Here is a 25,134-nt window from a genome sequence, read left to right as displayed (position 1 = left end):
GCGGCAGCCAGATTCTAGTGAGGATCTAATATCTGGTTTGTTTTGCACTGTGGATAACGGTTCGCAATGTATGTGACATCAGCTCTTTTAGGCCTTCACACTGTGAATATCCAAGAAAAATGCTACTTAAGAAGAAATACTTGTTTAACACACAACAGTACCTGACACATGCTTACTTATATTTTACATATTTATTAAAAGGCACAATTAAACCTCTTCACTAAATGGTGGAATGTCTACTGGTTAATGAAAACACAGAATCCTCTTCTTTTTCTGATTATTTGGTTCATTTGAACAAAGATGCATAATCCCATTGCCTGTACCCCAATGCTGATCTCAAGTTGTGTCTTAGAGCAAGGAGCAGGACAGTGTTGTCTCTCGTCAATTTTCTGAGGTTTCATTTTTTCAGCTGGGCCCCCAAAGTAGTTTCCCAACAAAAACAACCTTTTTTCTTGAAGACTATTTGAACAAAACCAAGAATAATGGTGGGGGTGGGGTGCTTCCCAGGTAGTTCAGTGGTAAAGAGTCTGCCCACCAATGCAGCAGAAGCGGGTTCGATCCTTGGGTCAGGAAGATCCCCTAGAGAAGAAAATGGCAGCCTACTCCAGTATTCTTCCCTAGAGAATCCTATGGACAGAGGAGTCTGGTGGATTACAGCCCATGGGGTCACAAAAGAGTCAGACACGACTTAGCAATTAAAACAACACAACAAGAATAATGGGAAATCACATTTGTTTTTCTGAATTTATTTAAGGAACACCAAAAAAGTACATCTGAATAGTTTTAAAAACCAATCTGCTGTTAATTCATCTGTCTCACCACTCCAAATGCAGTCTAAGAGACAGCTGATTTCTAGACAAATTGTTTAAAATTACTGAATTTGATACAAGAATACATGAAGTTTCCTTGTCTTGAGTGGTGATGGGCACCTTGTAATAGTTTCCTCTGAACCACCTGCCCACCCTTCCCCTCTGTCCCCTCCACACCTTCCTTTTCTGTTCCCGTGACCCATAACATATACTAGGGAGACAGTGGGCTAAGAGAATCTAGTTTTGGGAATACTATTTTGCTTGTTACCTGCAAAAATCTAACTGGCCTTTTTAGGATCTAATTTCAATCTTGGCCTCATTGGAGTCATGCTCTAGTCAACAGAGCTACAAATACTAGACAGTTAAGCAGATAAGCAAAATCAACTTTTGCTTTATATTCTCTAGGTGAGATTGGGGCTTTTTAAAGAAATAACTCATGAAAAAAGACAAATGTGTACATGAGAAATTAAAAAGAATTCTAGTTATCATTCAAGGAGAAACTCAATTCCATTTGTGCCATAGAGACGAAAACTGGTATAAAAAGGAAATGACTTTAATGTTTTAACATGGGTCCTAACCCAAGAATAAAAGTGTTTTGTTAAAACCACCATAAAAATAAAAATGAATCTAAAATATAATTGCCAGTGTTTTTTAGGATTTAAAAAGGTGAGATGTTCCAGGTTGAAACAAATGTTTTTTGGGTTGCCAAATGCATTCCTATGAGTGCTTCTTATTTCTTAGGCTGTGGGACTAGAAAGCTGTGCTTAATCTCGCTTACCCGTAAGGACTAAAATTCAACTACATGTACGTATTTAAGACTTGCCCTAATTCAATGCCCAAGTACTGGAGATTTTAGGCTAGATGTACCTGCATGGGAAGCTGTTTTCAACTCTTTTCCATAACTCATACCAGAACAAAGCAGCTATTAGTGCAGGAAAAGAAAGCTACAGCATGTCAAACCTGCAAGGAAAATGGTTAATGTAGAAAAGCAATGATTTATTTTTTCAACCTCACAGATTTTGTTTTTTAAAAATTAAGCTACTTAGTAGTAAATAAGTCAAAAAAAATAGGAGTGTAAATAAACTTCCATATATCAGTATACATGTGTTTATGAGACAGGAATTTTAAAAAGACAACAACAAAAAAATGCTTCAAGGATCCTAGATAGATAGGTTAAATAAAAACTCACTCCACGTCAAAGATATAAGAACAAGTCTGAAATTCTTGATAGGAGAGGTTCAGAATGGAAGTAAGAAACTGAACGGTAGCAATGAGCAGGCATTACTGGATGCAACATTCTTTCCTACCAGAGACAGAGGAGAGAAGAACAAGCCCAATTCTGACTGCTCTCTTCACATTTCAGTGTCTCGGAAATCATCCAAAGCAGGGAAGGCTAATCTAGAACCTCCTCCTGCTCACCATCATGGAAGAGTGTTTTAGGAATGACAGGGTCCCCCTCGGGGGACAGGCTGCGGGGCAGAAACCGCTCTCACAGCGGGGTTGCTTGACTAAGGCGGCAAAGTCAACAAGCGAGATGCCTCTGAGGTTCTGGCTTTCAAGTGTGTGATGCTGCTGTGGACCTGAGGGGGACCTGGCCCCTCTACAGTGGGTTCTGTTCGTTAAAAATGCAACAGCTTGCATTCAGAGCACTTCAGTCATTTGGAAAACAAAACCTCCCCCACCCCCAACTCTCCCCTGCCCAACTATAGGAAAGAAGAAACTCATCAAGCATTGATTTCTAGGTTTCTGCAGTGCTATTAAAGTTCAGTCAAATGTAAAACCTAACAGACAGCCCCCAATTGTTAGAATGATCTCAAGGGACCCGGAATTGGATATTGCAAGTTGACATCAACTGAAATGAGCTGGACTTAGGTGCTGGCTCACTCTCCACACTGACAGGCGCTGCTCTGTTCCACCTGGAGTGGTCCCACGCTGCCCCCGCGATGAGACCTCTGGGCAGCAGCAGGGTGGTGGTTTTTTGGGAAGCTACTGGTTTTGCTGTTTGCTTCCAGAATCACATAGACTATAACAAACTTTACATTAAACACTGTTTAGTCCTGAGTTGGGTGAAAGCCCATGGAGGAGGGGCCGAGTTCGTTAGGACTCTTCCCTCCATGGCGTGGTGTCATACGTGCCCTTTGGCTTTCTGCTCGTCCATCGATGGACTTCCTATTTCTTTTTCGTTGGTGACCCCTTCTAAAGTCTTCCTGCTCATTGCTTTACTGGCCTCTTCCTAAGGAACAAACAAGGAATCAAGAGGGTTAGAGGAAAAAAGAAATGTCCAGTTGCTTCCTGGCTCCTCTAGACTAGGGTCAGGTCTAACACAAGAGGGTGTGAGCACGACTGTATTGAGATTCACGGCTGGTTAGTCCCAGCGCTGCTGCCATAGTTAGCCTGGGAGCTTTCCCTTTTCTTTGGTTAAAGTGACCAGCCAGCCCCAGGGACAGCTTTGACCATCAAGTCCATGTGACTGAGGGTCTGAGTTGGATGGTCAGTGAGGACCAGAATACACCTGAGCGGTCCGGGGGGCTGACTGCTCCTCTTGGGTTGCTAGGTTGGCTCTCAAGCCTCAAAGTAAAGGGCATGGGGTGGGGCTTCCCCCTCAGAGCTTATTTCCTAGGAAGCTCGGAAGTTTCAACAAGCAAGTGTTGTGTTTGGGTTTTAAAATAAAAAAGCCTTAGTGCACTTCTAGGGAATTAATTCCCCTCCTCTCTTGCATGGACGTGCCAAGGCCTCACGACTGTGCCTCTGACGAACTGAACTGCGCACCCTCCCGGCTTGTCCTCTAGATCTAAGCAGCCTCGATTGGCTCTGAAGTCCTTTTCCCTCCTCGTGGCCTCTCGGTTTGTCTTCCTGGGCCTGTGTCCTACGGGAACCTCCTTAGGACGGAAGTCAGAGGCGCGGTCGGTCCGTCCTCCCCCAACCCGAAGGTGGGTGGGTTCTGCATGTACCTTTGCATCCTGCTCTGCAAACTTCTTGAACATGTTGGCATAGATTCTGCGGTCCCGCTCGTTGTGCTCCTTAGCCTTTTTCTGGCACATGGAGATCTGCAGTCTTGCAGCCTTATTCTGGGGGTTCACTTCCAACACTTTCTCAAAGTCGCCCTTGGCTGACTCGAACTCATTCATGAGCAGCTGGGCTTCACCCCGCCTGTACAAGCCCTTCTCATTGGCACTGTCCAGTCCAAGGGCCTGGAGACAGATGGGCTGTAGTTTAGAAAGGATGCATGCACCTCGTGGGAATTTGGAGAGAAAAGTCTCTGGCCAAGGGAATTAGAAAAGACCAGGCTCAAGACAATTATATACTACTGGTCAAAATAATCAAATTCATTTCTTTTTTAAATGCAGTTTCTATAAATATCCCAAGGGGGCTTGGGAGGAGGGCTTTTGAGAAGTTCATTTTAAATGCCAATGGAAGAAGTAAATGCCTAAGACTGGCTGAGAAAATTTTTGTAAACACAAAAATAATGAGGGGACTTGACCTACCAGAAAAAAAAATATACTATTAAACTACTAAAACAGTTGTTAGTACTCCATGAAAAAACAGGTTAGTGGAACAAAGCATTCAGAAACAGATTCATGTGTATGTATATAAAAAAAATTTAATAATCACAAAGATGGTAACGTAAACCATGTAGAAAAAGGATTAACTTCAATAAATGGGGCTAAAACAGTAACTACCCATGTAGAAAATAAGATTTAGATTCTTAACTCATAAACACAAAAATAAATTCTAATCCAAATATATTTACATGCAACGCCCCATAAAAATATAATAGGGTTATCATTTTTTAAAAAGCAAACCTAGTTGGAGTAGGTTTAAGTACCAAACGGTTATTTTTTAAAATAATCTTAGGGTGTAAACAAGCAATTCAGAGAAGAAATACTAGTTATTTCAATACAAGTAATGAAAAGATGTGTAACTTAATTAGTAACCAAGAACTAAAAATAAAAATAAGAATTTCCTGTTGTCAATAATACTGAGGAATCACTAATAACACTCAATAATATATAAAGTGTTAAAATTTAAACATATTTAAATATATTGACAGAATGTCTTTTGACCCAGTATTTCAACTTCTAGGGATTTTATCCTAGAGAAATAATCCCATACGTGTGCAGAGAGACACTATATAATTTGGAATATCAAAACCCTGGAAAACTACCAAAATGGGTTGGTTAAATAAACTGATAAATACATACACTGGATACTAAACAGACTTTAAAAAGAATAAACTATAAATCTATACATTCTCATTAAAAAGTACATATACATGCTACTCTACTCATGGAAATGGAAAAACAAGAGGAATGTGTGTGTGAAGTGAATGACTGTGGCCTTGGGAGAGGGTCAGTGGGAATTTTATGAATGGACTCAGGTTCTTAGATGTTTCTGTAACGTCTGAATATTGAATGACTTTATACTACTTCTATAAGAAAGAACAACAAAGGTTTAAAAATGTAATAGTAACATTATTCTCAGGCAAAATGCCATTTAATATATTTAATATATCATGTTATATATTTCATATAACATACTAATCCATAAAACTCAAAATTTTAAAACTGTCTTACAAAGAAGGCCTGAAATAGTTGCTTGCTTTTCTTGTTCCCTTTGTTTGTTTTTAAGATACATCCAGTTACTAGCCTGTATCCATAGTGAAATGTACACTGTTCACTCTGGGACCTAATACCCGACACAGCAGCATCATTAGTACAGAAAGAACAGAGTCATACAAACGGTACTTCTCCCAGCCTTTCAGTGCTTAGGCACTGCTTACTGTGTTAACAATACAGATGGAATGAGGGTGCTGGTGCTTTGTGGGTCTTGCAAATTATTCATGTGTAATCCTAGGCAGTGAATAAATGTGATAATAATATGTATATATCCCTGGATGAACAATCACAGCCTATACTGAAAGACCTAAAAGGCTTAATAAGTTAAATCTGTTTTTATAAAATTGTGTAACCTGGTACCAAATGCCACAGACTTAAGGTCATGGATAAATATTGCCTAATTTTATCAAAACTTTTAACTCATAATGTATTATTATAAACAGTCTAGGCATAAGGAAAGTATGACTGTAGTAAAAAAAAAAAAAAACAAAACATTCTGAATTTCCCAGTTCTTACTGAGAAATAAAAAATCTCAAACAAAACAAAATGAAAAAACCTAAACCCTGGCTGAGAGGAAGTGGAAGATGACTAAGCATGAAGACAGGGAAAAAGATCTGGACTATGTAACGTTCATCCCACATGTGGACACTACCTTGTCGCAGCACTCCACGGCTTTGGTGTATTCTCTGAGCTTCAGGTAGCACATGGCCAGGTTCAGGAAGGCAGCAAGCAGAAACGACTCAGAAGCTTTCGATTCCTTTTCTGATAAGCCATATTCCATCTCTAACCAGGACACTATCTTCCCATACTGAATCACCGCCTGCATGTACTTGCCTCCCTAAGAGAGAAAAGCTAGTAATTACTTGCTGTCCTGGCTCTGGAGCGAGTTCAAAGGGAGTGTAAGCTCAGCCTTCCCGGAGCGAGGCAGATCCTCAGAAGGGAACTACCACCTCATTCCAAGCAGGGTGCGTGAGTGTCCTGCTCTCCAGACACCTCTCCCTGTTCCTTCTCGACCCCAGTGACCTCTGAGCTGCTGCAGGGCGGGCACTGTGATGCTCTTCGCCAGCATTTACCATTTCACCCTTTTCAGCACATGGGCCTCAAGGCTTTTGAGTTACATTCTTTGGTGTCAATATTTACCAAACTTTCATAAGGCCTGTGAGTAGCTGTAGACTATGTCACTAGTTTACTCGAAGGGAAGTTACTTTCCCCTTTTCTCCTGATGATCAGCCCTGGACAGAGGATATATATTCTGTTAGTGCTAGTCCCAAACCCAGCAGATCTTCATTAGCTAAACCAAGGGTTGACAAACTTTTCCTATAAGGGGGCAGATAATACTTTAGGCTTTGCAGACCAAACAGTCTCTGCTGCAACTCTGTCCTGGCTACTAAAGCAGTGACAGACAATATATAAACAAAGGGGGTGTGGCTGAGTCCCAGGAGAGCCCTGCCTACAGAAACAGGCTATGATCTGCTAACCACTGATCTACAGACCAAGGGAATATACACAATGAACAGCTGTCCAGCATACCTAACTATAAAACAAAAATCACACAGGTGTTAGTTACCTGACTACATGAGAAAGACTTTTCTCTTAATCATATTTTCACTAACAACTGTGAATAAAAATTGTATAATTAATTCACATGAATGATATATATGCTCTATTGCTGTAGAAAGGAAGCCCTGATGTCAGTTTCTGGTGATGAGGATAGGGTAGACACAGTTCCAAGTGGAGGGCCTGGATCGGAAGGTAGTCTTCCTCAGCTTACAAGGGGGTCACCCCCCAGTATGCCCAGGGAAACTGAAGTGCATTTCATATGCCTCACCTACCTTCAGCATGATCTAGCCTACAGTTGGGCAAAATCATCTAACACAAAGCCTATTTTATAATAGTTCTGAATATCTCATGTAATTTATTGAATACTGTCCTGAAAGTGAAAACCAGAAAGGTGTGTGGGTCCAGAACCGCTGTGTCGGTTGTTCAGCCCCGTGATCCCATGGCTGGGAGCCGTGCTCACTGCTGATGACATCACCAGTCTGGGAAGAGGCAACCCAACTTCAAAGTATGATTTCTACTGAATGCATGTTGCTTTCACACAGGGATAAGTTGGGGGCTGGCTGTCCCTGTAGTTTGTCATAGCCTTAGGCCCCTCTACTCAAGATTAAAGTCCTTACCAGTTTCAGGGGCTGGCATTTTCTGTCATTGTCTTTTCTCTTGGTGGATTATGAGCTTTTGGGGACAGGAAGCATGCCCTATCCCTTTTGGAATATTCAGGGTTTAACACGAGGTGGCTCTTGATGATGGTTTGTTAAGTAAATATTAAGGTCAAAGGAATATAACTATGGAATCAAGTTTTTCAATCACTGGGAGCAAAATGGAGCTATGGGTGAAAATGAAAGGTGTCCTTTTGTTTAGAGTCAGTGAGAAGGGCAGGCATTTTCCCTGTTATGTCTAGTTTCTTCTTCCCCTCTCTCACCCTCCTCTAATTACCTTTCTATCTAATATACTGTCATAGAGGAAGGAAAGAGCCAGGGAGGACAAAGACTAGATCTGATCACTTCAGTAGGTTCTGAGTATCAGAATGGTAGAGAGGCTACAGTTTCTGAAAGAAAATAAAAAACCCCAAAGTGTATTAGACTTTACATAAATGTTCTTTACACTTAAAAAGCATTTTACTTTCTTGATAGTCCTTTCATATATAGTATATATAATTTTTATATCTCAACTTAAAATGAGCAAAGATCTTTGTGTTATTTCTGCTTCTGATGGACTAAAACTGGAGTTCTCAACTAGGGTGACCATCCGGTAATGTTTCGAGATGTTCTTTAGCTGTCACAGCTGGAGAATGTGTGTGTACTACTGGCATCTAGTGGGTAGGGGCCAGGGCTAGTGCTAAATGCACAGAGCCTCCCACCTAACAGAATTAATCTTACAGCCCCAAATGCCAACTGTGCCAAGGCTGAGAAGTCTTCTCCTTCCTTCGCTCTTCTAGAGCAAAAGACGGTTTTTCTTAACCTGAAATCCAAGAGTCATGGACAACTTGTTTCTGAATCAGAGCACTGGCCTCCCGGGTCAGTAATGGTGGTCAAAACATAGCAAAACCTAGTGTGTCTGCAAAGGGTCCTGTGGCTGAAAGATGACCCTTCACTCAGTCGCTTTAAGAATGCTTTATCCCCAAGGAGCACAAGGGGGCGCAAGAACCTTTTGGTAAGAAGTGTCCTCAGCCTTCTTCCCACTCTGCCTCCAAGTCAGAGGAGAGAGACACTGACCAGTTGTGACAGTTCTGACCAGTTGTCTTACACAGTGCTGTCAGCTATGCGGGCACAAATCATGTCTGTCTAACTGACCTGCACAGTGCCGGGTGCAACGTCATGTTACATGTGCTTAGCAATTATTTTCAGAGCCAAATGAAGACAGTCCTCTCCTACCTTTCTTTAGTGTTCAAGGGTTCCTATGAGGAGTTTACACTCTAAACACCAAAATCACTTCCATTAAAAAGCTTTTTACAATTCTACCCTACTAAGAGCAGAGACTTACCCACTTAGGTTTAAACCCAGCCGACAGGTCACTGAGAACAGGGCTCGATGTGTGGGTGGCATGACGTGCCCCATCTCTGCTCTGGCCGCCCCAACAGGACCCCGTGCTTGTGCGTAAGTCACACATCCTGAAAAGTCGAGGCCCAGGAAGGCTGCTTGGCAGACTGGAACTTGCCCTGACATCTGAAAAGGGAATGTGTATAGGAACCCACCTACCATTTCTAAAGTCGTACAGCTAAAACTAGGATCGCTGCTGGGATCTTTTACCTATAAATGTGAAGATGCCTCCAGGCAAGTTTTTAGTGCAAAACGTTCAGAGACATTCTGGGAGAAAAAGTCTTAGGTCAGTGGTTCTGAACCTTTTCATTAATTTCCCCCCAAAAGACTAATGTTTTGAAAGATTTTGTCTATCAAATTGCATGTTAAAAATAATATGTGTGATCCAGGTTATCCAAACATCAGTAATTTTAAGAGGGTTCATAACATTATGAAATACACAAATCACTATTGTGGTGATGATGCTAAGACGCAACAAAGTTAAATAATTGTATAGCTACTTTAGCACTGATTTCTGCTGCTGATTACAAATTCTGGCCATCTCTCTGTATATATTCAGGACACAGCTATATGATACGTGGCTTTGCAACATTGAGTCATTAGCAACCAATTAGAGTTTCTGAACAGCTAAGCTGTTTTATTACACTGAGTTGATATTGTCATTTAATCACTAAGTCGTGTCTGACTCTCTGCGACCAGGCTCCTCTGTCCATGGGGACTTCCCAGGCAAGAATACTGGGGTGGGTTGCCATTTCCTTCTCCAGAAAATCTTTCCAACCGAGGGATAGAATCCATGTCTCTTGCATTGCAGACAAATTCTTCACCTCTGAGCCACCAGGGAATCCAGTATATATGAGTTATAAATAAATATATATTATCTATACCCACAGTAAGAAATGCTTTAAGTTATGATTTGTAAATCATACAAATCAACTCATTTACGCGGGTAAAGTGACAGATATTGTTATACTCATGGTGTCACCGTTAAAGTGAATAATGAGAGTTACTAGCCTTTCTGGCAACCCTATGTTGATTCCTAACAATTTAACTTTATTATTTAAAAATCTAGTAACATGCTCTTTGCACTTTTTATATTGGGTTCAGTTCCTTTCGAAATCTGTGCATGAACTTTTCTCTTATCATGTACCTAAGTGACTTCCCCAAAACAGTGGAAAGGGAAAATGATATGAAACTTATCCCTTTCAATGCTACTATTTGCTAACAATTATTCTATTCATTCTTTGTTTTGTTGCACAAACACTTGGTGACGGCCCACTATGTACCAAGCACAGTGCTTTAGGCCTTAACTGATACATGGTGAGTGGGCAAGCCAGACCTGGTCTGATGCTATGGATGGTTACAGTCTAGATTAGAATGTGTAAAAGAGGCATTTGTATTCTGTGTCACATTAATTCATTCTGCCTTATAATTTCTTATGCTGAAAATGACAGACTTGTAAAAGTTCAGGCTTATTCTTATCCTGAAGGGTACTGACAGAATCCAGGATAGGGGATATCAGCACAATTCAATGATACTTGAGTAAATTCTTTGAGATGGAAAGTATTGTACAAAGACTCAATGTACCTTGAAGTACACAGTCCCCTTCTCTTTGACAATGGCAGCCTGCTCCAGTTTTTCTTTGGTATCCATCTCCCAGGATTCTTTGGCCTGTTGTATAAATGCGTGACAATGGTTAGATGAACCGAGAAGGAAAAAGCATCAGCTGATGTCCATAAGAAAAAACTATAGCTACTTCTACAGAATACCCACACCTCAAAACACAGTGGCTTTTAAAACTGTGTGCCCTTGCCAATGCACTGATAGGCTAGAACTCACTCTCCATGAGAACAAAGGTGTAGCTTGACCCACGCTGCTCAAGAGGGAGGCTTGGGTGGTAAACACTGTAAGGAACGTGAACTGTTGAGCACTGTTAGAGAGTGCATCTTTAGAATTACAAGGTGAGGCCACACAGTGAAAGCTGGGGCCTCTTTTCTCATTCTGCTGCTATACTGTTATTACAATTTTGGCAAGCTGTTTTTCTCAAGATTCAGTTTTTAACTCTAAAATGGGAACACTACTGCAGGCAAGTCAGTTATATACTCATACACAGTTTTAAAAACTCCAGGTCATGTAATTGTCTATATTCACTGTGAAACAACCAGACTTGAAGCCTCCAAACTGTGGCAACTTGCAGAAGTTTACTTGGGGAATTTCAAGGAAAGCATAATTGGGAGGACAGAGGTGATGCAAAGACATAAACAAGCGCTTTCATGATCATCTGCTAATTTGTGTGTATCATTACTTTCCCACATTACAGATATGAGTCCAGGGACAACTGTACTTTTATTAAGAACAGCTAGATCGTAAAGAGTCAACAGAACAATCTGAGAGGTCCTTTAGGGGAAAAGCACTGACACAGCCATTGTCAATTTACTGATAAGAATTATGAAGCTTCAGTGGATTATAAATCTGTTCTTAATATTACAAAACAAAATTAAATCATGTTGCTACCAACAACATCACACACTGTTATGTGGTTTCAAGTGGTCAGAAAAGATGCTCGATACAGTTTCAGTTTCCTTAAACCTACCAAGGCTTGCCCTGGGGCCCAGCATGTGACCTGTCCTAGACAGTGTTCCATGTGCACTTGAAAAGAATGTGTATTCTGTGCTTCTGGGTGGACAGCTCTATACCTATCAATTAAGTCCATCTTGTCTTAATTGTCACATGTCATTTAAGGCCTGCGTTTTCTTATGATTTTTCTGTCTGGATCTGTTCACTGCTGTTTAAGTGGGGTGTTAAAGTTCCCCACTATGATTGTGTTACTGTCAATTTCTCCTTTTATGTCTATTAACAGCTGCCTTATATAATGAGGTGCTCCTGTGTTGGTCTGTTGTATCTTCGTGGATTGATCACGTGGTTTCCAATGTGCCCCTGGGGTTGTGACTGAGCACAGGCTTGCTGTGGTGTACTACAGTACTACTCAGCAGTGAGAGGGCGCCTACGTGGGCCAGGGCCACAGGGCCACGACGGGAAGGGGTGGGGGTTACTTTACTGAAATGGAAACAAGAAAGCCAAAGGGCTAAATAACCATGTGCAAAAGATCCCCTTTCCCCTATTTGAAACCACTTTGTGCCATGAAGACAACTTTGGAGGATCAGGACTTCAGAAGACATTACCTGACAACAGGCAATCGCCGTGAAAAGAGCATGTGTTTGTGTTATGATTAGGAACATCACCATAAGGAAAGGATCCCAAAGCTGTCCTCCTCTTTCTCAGCCCAACATTAAGAGGCCCTCAGGACAATGATTCCCTTTCTGTGTCTAATAACATAAAAATGGTCATGTTTCTAGTCCAAAGCTTAAAGAAAGGAACAGCGAGGTAGCGCTGGGAGGGAATGAAAGATGTCTACAAAATGCACTCCCAAGGCTCTCAGGGAAGGGAGACTTTGGTGGGGCAGGGACATAGCTGGATGTGACAGTGTACCCAGCTCAGGCAAATGTTTTGTTTGTCCAGGGAAGCTGCTGCCGGGAGCCTCCAGAGGTGGATCTGAGATGGAAGTATGTTCAAGAAGGCGTGCCATGTCTGGATCCTGAGGCCAACACTTTTTTCTACTTGGACAGGTATGAAAAGAAAAGGTCTAGGGTTAACAGATTTGTTCCTTGTGTCCCTTGTCACGGAGCCTGGTGGCCCACGAAGCCTTGTATTTTGGATAATAACTTGGAGCCACACTGACGGCCTCTTCACAACTCCTGTGAAGGGTACAACCCGTTCAGCCCTGGAAAACTGCACCCCACTCCCCCAAGGAGCTGCTTGGCAAGAACATGAACCTTTTTGTCTTCAACCCAGGAAAAAAAGTACAAAAAGAACAAGTCTAGGAACAAATAAGGGAACAAGTCTTGGCTTCTACCCAAAAAAGTTAATAATAATAAAAAAAAAAGGCTGACACACAGGAACAAAATAAGAACACTGAGCTCCTTGGTTGTGGGTCAGCTGTGCTGCATCAGTCGTCCTGTGCTTTAAAAGGAGAAGCATCAGAGACAGGGGACAAACCTGGTCATGGAAAGCACGACATACAAACAAATACCATCTATCTATACCATCTGGTAATGTCAGATACTAATTTACAGGAAGTGGATGGAGAAGAAAATCGGTCATGATTTCAGAGAAGTTGGTATTTTCTCACCTTTTCGAAGCTCTTAAGTGTAACTTCATAAATAAGCTCAGCATTAGGTTCAATGCCAAATTTAGGCTTCCCTGCCTCTCCAAAACCATATCTGAAATGGAGAGGGGAAAAAAAAAACAACTTTAAAGAACTGGTCTATTTCCAGGCACCTCCTTCGGTATCTTGAGGCATCACATTAGCATAGAGCTCTCATTTGCAAACTACACACATCAGAGACCCTGAAGATAAACCAGATGTTGGTCAGAACATACAGTGCCAAGTACCACTGCTGTGGTTTTTTAAGAAGCCAGGCTCCATTTAGTCTTCTTCCTTACATTCCTGTGTGATGCAACACCTGGACTCCTTGGGACAGCTTGCTTAATATAACTGTAAATGCCACTGTCTTTTTCTCTGCTTGATTTTATATTTGGTTCTTTTTTAAAAACCAGCCACTATTTGACTATCAGGGCTGAAGCTTCATCAGGACCTAGAGAAGACAGACACTATAATTGTTACAGTGCTATGTGGGAGAGTTATGTTTTAATGAGTGCCATTTCCAGTCAGATAAATGGGGGAAAGGGATCACACACCAGAAAGGATATATATCCTCACAGTATTTCTTCAAGACTTTTAGAAAGCATACTAGAAAACACAAAATATATAATTAAAAAACCAGCCCCAGCAAGCTCTAACGCCTCATCAAGAGAAATACCCTGCACTGCATTCCCATAGCTCCCTGGCTGTAACTCTACAGTAAACACTTCATTTTTTAGCCAAAACTTACTCAATACAATTACTGAGGATATAGAAATTTGTTTTTTTCAGACCATTTAAGATTTTAACAAATGCAAGGCATTCGAGGGAGCACGCATCTACGAGAACGGAAATTCTGATGGAGCTTTGTCTGTCTGGTTCAGTGGTTTCCCAGCATGTAGAACAATGCCCAGCATAATAGGAAAATGTTCCCTGGAATAATTCTACTCCCATGTGTTTCAAGCCAACTTCTCTTTAATATATGGAATGGCACTGCAAAACACTTAATAACTCAAACGCTCAGGCTATGGGATGGAAGATGCCAAAACCGGATTGATGTGTTAATACCTTCAGTTTTCTCTGGGGTAAGAGGATTGGAGTGGGAACACTCATCTCTTGCTGTCTGCACCACTTCTCTCCTCCCTGCCTGAATTTTTCAGGAAGAAAATGTTTACTCACATACCTCCACTGTCACACAAGACAGTGGAAGCTGGAGCCGGAGAAAGGCACGGAGATGGACTGAAGCTGGCAGGAATGGGGTGGGGCGGTTTTAATAGCAGGGCAAAGGGTATCTTCAGCGAAGAAATAAAAGCGGACATAATTACCAGTGGCCAACTGTAGGAAGTGGTGACTAGTTTTCTACTTTGAGCTCTCAGACTGCTCTATCTCCTATTTTGTTCCTGCCATCTGGTAAATAAAAGACATTCTTTAACTGCTGGGAAGCAGGTAGGCAGGTGAGTCCTTGCTGAGCATTGTGTTTACTGACAGCATAGTTGTACAGTCTATTCTGTGAAGACGTATGTGGAACACAATCCCAGGGAACTGTTTTGGGAGCATCTAAACTGACTTCCAATTATACAGAAGCTTGCCTGATTTACTCTGGATTAGGCTGGGTGAGGAAAGACCCACAAATTCATCTGATTGAACGACATGCATTCTCAGTCATGTCCGACTCTTTGCGACCCACAGACTGTAGCCTGCCGGGCTCCTCTGACCATGAGATTCTCCAGGCAAGAATACTGGAGTGGGTCACCATTTCCTTCTCCAGAGGATCTTCCCAACACAGGGATCAACCCCATTATCTCTTGTACTGGCAGGTAGATTCTTTACCACTGCCCTACCCGGGGAGCCCAACTGAAAGACCACCACAAATGGAATTTCAGGCTTAACCAAAAGACAGGCTGGGTTACAGTAACAGAAGGAATCCGGTACCGATGTTCTTAAACTGACAGGTGCCTGCGGAGAGCAGAGAAACACTGATTGCTCATGACCATTATGCCTTCTGCACACACAAGCAGCACCTGTACCTTGTATGCGATTATTCCCTTTTTACAGATGAAGAAACTAAGACTCAGAAATGCTTTCTGAGAGTCACACAGAGGCAGTGGTGGAGCCAGGATTTAAATTCAGACTGTGTGGATCCCAGAAAATTGTTTAGTTTTTGAACCACACTGCCTCATAATGAGATACTCTGGCTCTTGGCAGCCGGTTTTTGTTTGGGGTTGGTGCTGTACAGAAGACAAGGAAAAAACAGTTAAAACTAGCCATACTTTACCTAAACAAGAAAGATTAACCAGTCACCATATTTAAAACAATATTAAAGACATTGTCCTGATGAGAGGTGAGAAAATGGATTCTCTGTATGTGTTTTATGAATTCTTTATTATGAAAACATCCTGTCAGGGAGTCTTGTCAGAACCAAAGAGAAGGTATATGCCCTGGGAATCTTCTGGAGAATGAAATACAGGTGACACTAAGAGTTAACACCAAACATATTTGCATAGCCATGTTTATAGCCACACTCAGCTGCAGTGTGCCTGTTAAGTGGGAACCTGGTAAGACAAGCGAATTCACTGCACACGCTCCCTGCACGCCCGGATTCTCTACGTACACAGATCTTACATGGTGCACATGTGGGCAGTCTCCTGTTACAGGCGGTGCACTTCATGACTCCTTAACATACTAAGCAACATCTTAAAGAGGAAATAACGTGCTTTCTAACCATGCTATTTCCACAAAACATGAAAAACGTTTTAGACCTAGAAATTCATGAAAACTTGTTGCCTACTTTTATGCCTGAAAAATCTACCACATGTTAAAGCAGGGTCTCCTTCTCCTTGTGGTCTGACAGTGAAATGGGAGAGTCATCAGGACAGCAATAACAGCCAATATGCTGAGGGTCCGGGTGCGTCAGGCACTTTGCTACACTCCTTACATGCATTCTCTTACTCAGTCCTCCACAACTCTGTGAGGTAGATACTGCTATCCCCATTTTATAGAAAGGAAAACAGACTTAGAGTCAAGTATACACGGCTGGTAAGCTGCATGTTTTTTTTGTTTCTTTTTTTTTTTAAACCACAATTTAAACCTGCAAGGAACCATCTGCATTAATAAATACAAGGGTAATTCCGCTTTCTTTCTGCCCATTAAAATTGAGACATCTGTTCCCACAACTGGCTTGTCAGCTAGGTTAAAATGTAATAAACTGATTCATACTATATGTTTATAATACATGCAGAACTCCTCTGCAAGGAACATAAATCTGAAAATATATGTGCATAAATACCACTCTCTTTATATGAGCTCAGAACTAATGTAACTTTGGGATGCTGGATTAAAAATAATTAGATATTACTTAGATATGGAAGAGATGGCCTGTCTATGCCCCACCTGAGTTAAAAAATAGTTTCTTATAAAAGAGAACTAGATTCATCTGAGTGAAGTACATACTACTATTTACATAGTAAATGCAAATAAAACACAAAGGTGGGAATATACTAGTTCAGAAATGAATAAGGCAGAGAAAAAGAAGGTATTAAATAAAAGGTGCCTCAGTGAAGGCTCTAAAGGGTTTGAGATGTAGAGCATTTTGCAAGGCTTTTCAAGTGGATTAGTGGCATGACTGGAACATCACTTGAGAAATACAATTATGGCTCAAGTGTCAGAGCAAAGGTAAATATGCCATTGGATTAGGACTAAGGCTATACAAGGCAATTAACTGTACAAAAAGCACAAGAATACCTATATTGGCAAGTGCAGGTCATCAGGATTCCCAGTAACTCAAAATCATACTGAATGAAACCCAAGGATCCAGGGAGAGAGGAGACACGAGATAAGCAGATGCACTTTCACACAAATAGAATCAAAACACCCTGGTTTCTCTCAAGGGTCCATTTCTCAAGATAGAAGGGTTAGATCCATGGTATAATTTTAGGTCTAAAAATAATACCAAACATGTTTTCACAAGAGAGACTGTTAGTGTCTGATAGCTCTAAGCTTGGAAGTGCTAATGGATATCCTTATGATGGGAAAAGTTTAGGCAAAAATGAGTCATCTCCGCTGCCTTTAGGTCCAGGAAGAGCACTCTTTTTTCAGGGAGTCTGTATAAGAACAGGTGGCACAAATTCAAGTGGTAATAAGTCATCCAAATGTTGCTTCTACTTCCAGCCCCCACGTTTTACCGCCTCCAGCCTAATTCAGAGGAAAGGGGAGAAGGGGCAAGAGCTTCCTGTCTTGGCGACATGACCGGCAAAATAAACAGAGAAGCAAAACTTGCCTGTCAGTCCTACCCTGAACACACATCAATCAAGTGAACAGGCTTACAAACCTCTGTAATATTATAAGGCCCATTAACTCACCCTAACTGTAGCCTGATTTAATTAATTGTTTCCACTCTTGGCATTAACTTCACTGAAAATAGCAAAATGCTGATTGAAGAAACAAGTGTATCCCTGTTCTTTAGATAACGTCAGTCACTGTGTACTGAACCAGGACACTGCTTACCGTGGTCCAAGATGTAAAATACACTGTTCCTCACGCTGCATTTTCTCCAGGGCTTTGTCGATTCCGATTGGAATGTCGTGGTCTTCTCCTTCACCAACGATGAACCCCACATCTCTGCAATCAAACATCCTTCCACCACAGCGGCCTTCCAGGTGGACTAGAGAGGGGAGACAGGACAGTCAGCAGAGCTGCTCCTTGTGACTGGCTAACGTAGGGACATGATAAATGAGTATTTCCCCTTCTTCTTTGCATCTGGAGACATATGGAGTATGTCCTGTTGAAGCTTAGTCCACCCAGTTGGGAAATTTAAGCACAATCATATTTATTTCTGTTTTAAGTTTAAACTTAAAAATTACTGTAACTATATGAATAAGATAGTTTAGCAGATAATAAAGTGGAAACAGTTCTAACTTAAGTTGACAGAGATATCCTCTACTGTAACACAAGAAACACTAATTATTTAATAGGTAATTATTAAAATGTCACAAGTTTAATGCCAAGTAGATAAAGGCTTAAACATTTTCTTGGCTTCAGATGTCTGGGTTGAAAATCAACTGCATGGCTATTTCTCCAGTGATATACAAGGGTTAATTGAATACAGAAGCTCTTTTTTAAGAGCTTTAACCTCATTCACAAACATGTCTAAATAAAATGGAAAAGCCAAAGGCAACATCAATAACTAACACAGCTGTAATCCCTTAGTGGAATAATAAATGTAAAATGTGAAGGAATCAAGTCTACTATAACTTGAAAAATCAAATTTCTCAGCCACCTCCTCAGAAATGTTAAGAGGTCAATTTCTCAGGGCCTACTTCGCCACTGTACTCAAACTCAGCTCATTTGCAGGGTAATTTCATATTAGATAAGGGGCTTTATGTTAGTATAATATAGAAAAAATGCATATAGATATGTATTTTCCTCTTGATTGGTTAGACTTTTCCTTCTGGGATAAACAATTCTCTGAAACTTTCCAACTATGTTTAGTATTAAGGATATTCATTCCTTTCCATTTAGGTCTTTGACTCAGTAAGAAAAATGGATGGTTTGCATGACAGCACGGCAGCCAAAAAGCAATATAATAATTTATCTTTCATAAAAAATTCTTTATTCCTACTTCTGTAATATAATGGCCTTGATTCAAATGTAATGAATTCCTAAAATGCTTCTTTTCTACGACTGGTTGGGCTACTTTAGATCAATAATTTGCTTTAGAGACTAAACATCACTTGTTCTGTTACACCCGTTGCATGAGACAGTTATCTTCCAAATACGAATTTAATTCCAACGTATACTTTTCAATTTCTGAATCTCAAAGCTCCTTTGAAACTCTAAAACTCTATAGTTCTATGACCCAGTAATGTAACTCTCGACACAGACCAGAAACTAGTTTCAAAGCTAATTCCTGTAATTTGATCAGGTTACCTTTAGCCCAGGCCTAGGAAATGAGAGAAACCCTGAAGAGTAAACAGCAGTGGCATATATACTAGGGGCTAAAATGTCACATGGACATTTATGCTTTCAAGTTCTCTACCCTTTTCTAATCACTAGGATTAATACTATCCTGATTTGTTCCCATCACAGATACAGGATGGAGCCAGACACTTGGGCCAAACTAGAGAAGGCCTGATTCGAGTCAGACCCTCTACACAGGGGCAACAGCTAGACTGGCTCTCAGGGTGGAGCTGGAATAGAGGAATTTTGTTCTGTTCGATACTCATAAATAGAGATGACTCTCAATTAACTCACCTTTGGATAAAATAAAACTTAGCTTGCAGCACGGTGAAAGTTCTCTCGGAAACAGTCCCAAATAAATTCAACTTTATTATTTTCAAATACGTACACACCTGAGAGATTCCGCAGGAAATTCTAAGCTTAAGATATTTTTACCAGAAGGACTTCCCTGGTGGTCCAGTGGCTAAGACTGTGCGCCCAATGCAGGCGGCCTGGGTTCCATCCCTGGTCAGGGAACTAAATGTCTGTCTGCATGCTGCAACTAAGCCCCAGCACAGCCAAACAATTTTTTTTTAAAGATATTTTTTACTAGAGTAAAAGCTCGTACTTCTAAAGGATTTGAGAGTTCTAAAAAGTTTATGTTTCTTAAGTATTTTAAAATCTGCCCAAGAAATTTAGACTAATGTGATGACACTTTTCATGAAAAAAAGATTTGCTGAGCAAAGTGAATTTCAGCCCACGTATTGTAGCACATCTCAAGCACTGAGATTTATGATCCTAGTAGCTCACAACTTTTTCTGTGTGAGGTTTATTGTTAGAAGTGTTTTCCTCCCTGAAGGAGAGAACATTTAGTGGGGGAGGAAGCTATCAGTACATTCGTTGTGGTTTTAGGTTGATCAACTTTGAATGTGTTTTCAAAACAGGAAATCCAGAGACTCTGCGAAAGATTCCTGCCTGTGTGTCAGTTTCCTAGGCTGGTTTTCAGCTTGATGCATATACTTGATCTTAAAATTATATAAATGATTTCAGAAATTCTCCTTGCATGTGATAACCCTTCATGTTAGGGAAAGAAAAGACTGGCTACTAATAAACATGTTGGGAAAGATAAGTGAAGCAAGCAAGCAAAAAAAAAAAAGTTCAAGTCAAATTATAATGAAAGTATAATTAAGAAAGCAAAAAAAAGTCCACCACAGCTGGTCTAAGAGAGATAATACTGGGAGAACTAGTGTTTTTAGCCACCCAATAGGGAAACATTTGCAATAATGCTTACAAACACTTGCTACCTTATAGAGGAACTAACCTTTTTTTTCTATTAAATCTCTTTTAAGTTGAACCTGAACAAGCACTATAGCACCACAAAATCTTAAATTGATAAACTGATATGCATGTGTGCACACACACAGCAGTCTGTGTGTGTATATAAAACCTTTTAATATTGACATTATCTGGAATGTCAGTGCAAGAGGAGGTGTTACAGCCTTAGTAGGGAGCCCATTGATTCTTTGCATCTACAAGTAGCAAACCCTATCACTAGGTTAACTGATTTCTAAAATTGGAACACTGGTGTGACATGTTTCATGTGACAGCTGACGAGAACTCACACCCCATCCTGGAGCTACAGAAATGCCTGTGGATCGCCACAGCAGGGTCCCCCATCATGGGGACAGATGCAGACATGTCTGGCTCCCACATATCTGTTGTTTAAAAAATTGTTTCAACAATTGCTACCAAAGAAAACCATGGCAGTTCTGGCTGTGGAAGACCTGTGGTTGCTTTTGACCTTGTATCACTTAGTGCAAATACTCATTTAATAAATATTTAATAATAACCATCATGACTCACTGGGAGCTCGGCCTCTAGGGCTCAGGAGGTCTGTTGCTAATTCCAACCAGCCTGATTTACGGGAAGTAAATGATCTATGACATGCCCAAAGAGAATAAAAGTACATACAGGATGCTTCTACTTAGGGCTTTTTTGGGGGAGAGAAAGAAATACACAAGTTAAAAAGGGACAACATTTTCTCTTGACTTCAAGTCTACATAACTTAAAAGGGGGAGAGCCTACAAACCCCACGAAATCAAACCAAACTGAATTACCCGAGCCTCTCTGCGAAATCCGAGTGTAACCACATCAAGTGAGCCTGGTCTGCTGCAAAACATCACTTAAACTGGAGCTCTGACTTATTGTTCTCTTACTGCCCTAGAGCAATTTTGTTTTGAAGAGCACAGAACACCCTGTTCTGAATGTGGCTGGCACATGAACTCGATGTGCTGACAGCAATTTGTACTCCGATTAAAATGGGGGGGAAAGGAAAGAGTGCACTGCAGTAAGGAAAGAAAAAAAAAAATCTGGAATGCAAGAATCCAAAAACTTGCATTTTGGGTATAATTTGTATTTTAGGAAGCAAAACTGAGAAAGAGGCTCCATAACCTTAAATTTAAAAAGTGCTGTAATCCCTCCAGCCTAAAGACGTTAGCTCTGGTGAATGTTTTTCCCTTTTCTAATTATAGTAGTTGGTGTCTGATAGCTTTGCACTCATTCCCAAAACAATTACTGGGTCATGGGGAATCTGAATGGGAATGGTGTAATGGCATTACTGCTAGACAAGACTGGCCATTTAGCCAGAGAAAACCAGGTTGTGACAGGTTACGCCCACTCAGCAAGGGTTTTCTCTGCTGCCTACTTCATGCCAAGGGAGTTTCTCTCTGCCTGCGTCTCCTGCCTAACAGAGCAGAGCACCCAAGAGACAGTGGGATCTTAATGGCCCCCTGGAAAGGCAGATTCAGAGATGGGTTTCTCAAATCAGGAGAGAAGAGCAGCAGAAGAGAAACCGCTCCCCTCAGGCACGGTGGTCAACTCCCCTCACTGGAAGGCTGCTCAAGGCACTGAGGGACAGAAGCTAGCTGAGAGCAGGCATGGAACCTGGCCGCTGGAACAGAATAACGATTATGAATGGTTATACATCTTAGTCTAAGGAAGCGTACACACAGCAATACATTCTACACCAACAGAACTCCTCACCACTCTCTCCTCTTCACACTAGTACAGCACTTGAGGCACTGCTGGATTCCTGTCCCATTCAGTCACTTAATTGTCGCTTTAGGCAAGGTCATTTAAATTATCCGAAGATCAGTTTCCTCATCTATACATTAGGGAAACAATGTTAGCTAACTGCTAATTGTTGACGATTAAATTAGGTACTGAATTAAAGCTTTTAGCCCATTAGGTACTGAATTAAAGCTTTTAGCCCAATACGTGACATCTGTTCATTTATATGTCAGGGCAGTACTATGTGAAAACACTATTATGTGTGGCCTACACAGAGATGAACTCAATGGACGTTAGCTATGATTATTTTCCACAATTAGTGGTAAATTATACCAGATTAAACAAAAATTAGAACTTGGTATGAGAAACCAGTTAATGGCTCCACAGAGAGCGCTGTCAAAATGTGAATAAAATTCAAAGTAGGCAAAGGCAATATCTTACACTTTTGTACCTCGCAGTGTGCCTAACTGTGGGTACAACACACAGTTCAGGGCCAGAAAGTAAATATTTACTTAATGATTAATCTGAAAACAGGGCATTAAGGAAAATGGTAGTAATTTTCACTCATTTATAGGAATTTTCCCTTTTGAATATATTAGAACTCCTATTTTTAATAAACATAAGAGCTATTTAAATTCTTCACTGATATGGAGCTTTTCTTTTTAATACTATTCTAAAATAAATGGTCCATTGGCTGAATTTTTTAAATAACAAAAAGATTATTTTCTACTAAGATTTTACTCTACCTGAAGATTTGAAGATAACTTTTAGAGCTATATGGGCTTCCCTTGTAGCTTAGATGGTAGAGAATTCACCTGCAACGTGGGAGACCCGGGTTCGATCCCTGGGTTGGGAAGATCCCCTGGAGGAAGGCATGGCAACCTACTCTAGTATTCTTGCCTGGAGAATCCCATGGACAGAGGAACCTGGCGGGCTACAGTCTATGAGATCACAAAGAGTCAGACACGACTGAGTGACTAAGCAGCCTTTAGAGCTATATAAAACCAAAATATCTGAAAGAATAAACACACTCCATTTTAGACCCAGGTGCTGTGCTTAGTCGCTCAGTCCTGTCAGACTCTTTGTGACCAGGGAAGCTCTAGACCCAGGTACCATACAACATTATTTTGTGAAAATATCTAATAAAATGGTTTCAAGAACTGCTGTCTTACTGGACAAAATTTGCTAGGGCATTAAAACATATGAAAAACAAAACCAGAAAAACCCTCATAGCTCTATCAGATCTCTTTTTTAAAAGAACTTTTAATTGGGGGATAACTACAATATTGTGCTGGCTTCTGCCATATATCCACATGAATCAGCCACAGGTACAAATGTCCCCCTCCTCTTGAAACGCCCTCCCAGCTCCCACCCCACCGCACCCCTCTAGGCTGTCACAGAGCACTGGGTTGAGCTCCCTGTGCACACAGATTCCCACTGGCTAGTTTACATATGGTAACACACAGGTTTCCACGCTTCCCTCTCCGTTCGTCCCACACTCTTAGCCCGCTGCAGCCGCAAGTCTGTTCTGTCTGCGTCTCCACTGCTGCCCTGGGAACAGGTTCATCAGTACCATCTTTCTAGATTCCACACACATGCGTTAATATACAACATGTCTTTCTCTTTCAGACTCACTCACTCTGTACAATAGGCTCTAGGTGGATGAACAATAGGCTCTAGGTTCATCCACCTCATTAGGGGACTGACTCAAATGTGTTTTTTTATGGCTAAGTAATATTCCATTGTAAGTATGTACCACAACTTCTGTATCCATTCATCTGTCCATGGATATCTAAGTTGCTTCCATGTCCTAGCTATTGTGAAAAGCTCTGCAGTGAACACTGGGGTCCACGTGGCTCTTTCAGTTCTGGTTTTCTCAGGGTATATGCCCAGCAGTGGGACTGTTGAGTCATATGGTGGCAGTTCTCTTCCTAGCTTTTTAAGGAACCTCCATACTGTTCTCCATAGTGGCTGTATTAGTTTATATTCCCACCAACATGCGAGAGGGTCCCCTTTTCTCTACATCCTCTCCAGCATTTACTGTCGGTAGATAATAACTGACATTCTGACTGGTGTGAGGTGATACTCTGTTGTACTTCTGATCTGCATTTCTTTAATAATGATAGCTCTATCAGATTTCAACATGGGCATACATTAAATCCTTCCTCTGTGTTCCATTTTTGGACCATTTTGGGTTTTGGTGCTATTTATAATGAACCTTTAATAGGTGACTTTACCTCATTCATTTTTTTGTAATAGATGACTTTGATTGATTTTATTCCTACTGTCTTATTTCTATTTCCTATATAATGTTTTCTTGTTACTTTTCCTTTATTACCTTTACTAGATCAGTCAAATTTTCCTTGTTCCTTTACTTCCTCACTTCATGCTGGTGGTTTAGAAGTTCTATATACTATTCTTACTGGCGCTTAAGATTAAATTTTGAACAAATCATTTAACACACACACACACAGATATTTATCAACATGAACTAATTTCAACCTCCTCCTGAGAAACCTGTATGCAGGTCAAGAAGCAACAGTTAGCACCGGACATGGAACAATGGACTGGTTCCAAATTGGGAAGGCTGTATATTGTCACCCTGCTTATTTAACTTATATGCAGAGTACATCATGTGAAATGCCAGGCTGGATGAAACACAAGCTGGAATCAAGACTGCTGGGAGAAATATCAATAACCTCAGATATGCAGATAACACCACCCTTATGGCAGAAAGTGAAGAGGAACTAAAGAGCCTCTTGATGAAAGTGAAAGAGGAGAGTGGAAAAGATGGTTTAAAACTCAGCATTCAAAAAACTAAGATCATGGCATCTGGTCCCATCACTCCATGGCAAATAGATGGGGAAACAGTGAGAGACTTTATTTTTGGGGGCTTCAAAATCACTGCAGAT

At 40.9% G+C, this 25,134-nt stretch overlaps 1 protein-coding gene across 3 annotated transcripts in view; it reads right to left on the bottom strand.

The window, feature by feature from the left end:
* Nucleotides 1–725: 725 nt before the first annotated feature.
* Nucleotides 726–25,134, bottom strand: part of FKBP5 (FKBP prolyl isomerase 5) — a 110,761-nt gene continuing 86,352 nt past the window's right edge. For all 3 annotated transcript variants that reach the window (XM_040249844.1, XM_040249843.1, XM_040249845.1), the window contains 6 exons: nucleotides 17,723–17,879; nucleotides 13,208–13,298; nucleotides 10,606–10,689; nucleotides 6,078–6,263; nucleotides 3,761–4,000; nucleotides 726–3,042 (listed from right to left, as the gene is read on the bottom strand). In XM_040249844.1, coding sequence (XP_040105778.1) covers nucleotides 2,935–3,042; nucleotides 3,761–4,000; nucleotides 6,078–6,263; nucleotides 10,606–10,689; nucleotides 13,208–13,298; nucleotides 17,723–17,879 — 866 coding nt within the window. In that variant the 3' untranslated portion in view covers nucleotides 726–2,934. The remainder of the gene's footprint in view (nucleotides 3,043–3,760; nucleotides 4,001–6,077; nucleotides 6,264–10,605; nucleotides 10,690–13,207; nucleotides 13,299–17,722; nucleotides 17,880–25,134) is intronic.

The sequence above is a fragment of the Oryx dammah genome, unplaced genomic scaffold (genome assembly GCF_014754425.2).
Source record: "Oryx dammah isolate SB20612 unplaced genomic scaffold, SCBI_Odam_1.1 HiC_scaffold_11, whole genome shotgun sequence".
Lineage (NCBI taxonomy): Eukaryota > Metazoa > Chordata > Mammalia > Artiodactyla > Bovidae > Oryx > Oryx dammah.
This window is presented reverse-complemented; position numbering and strand designations above follow the sequence as displayed.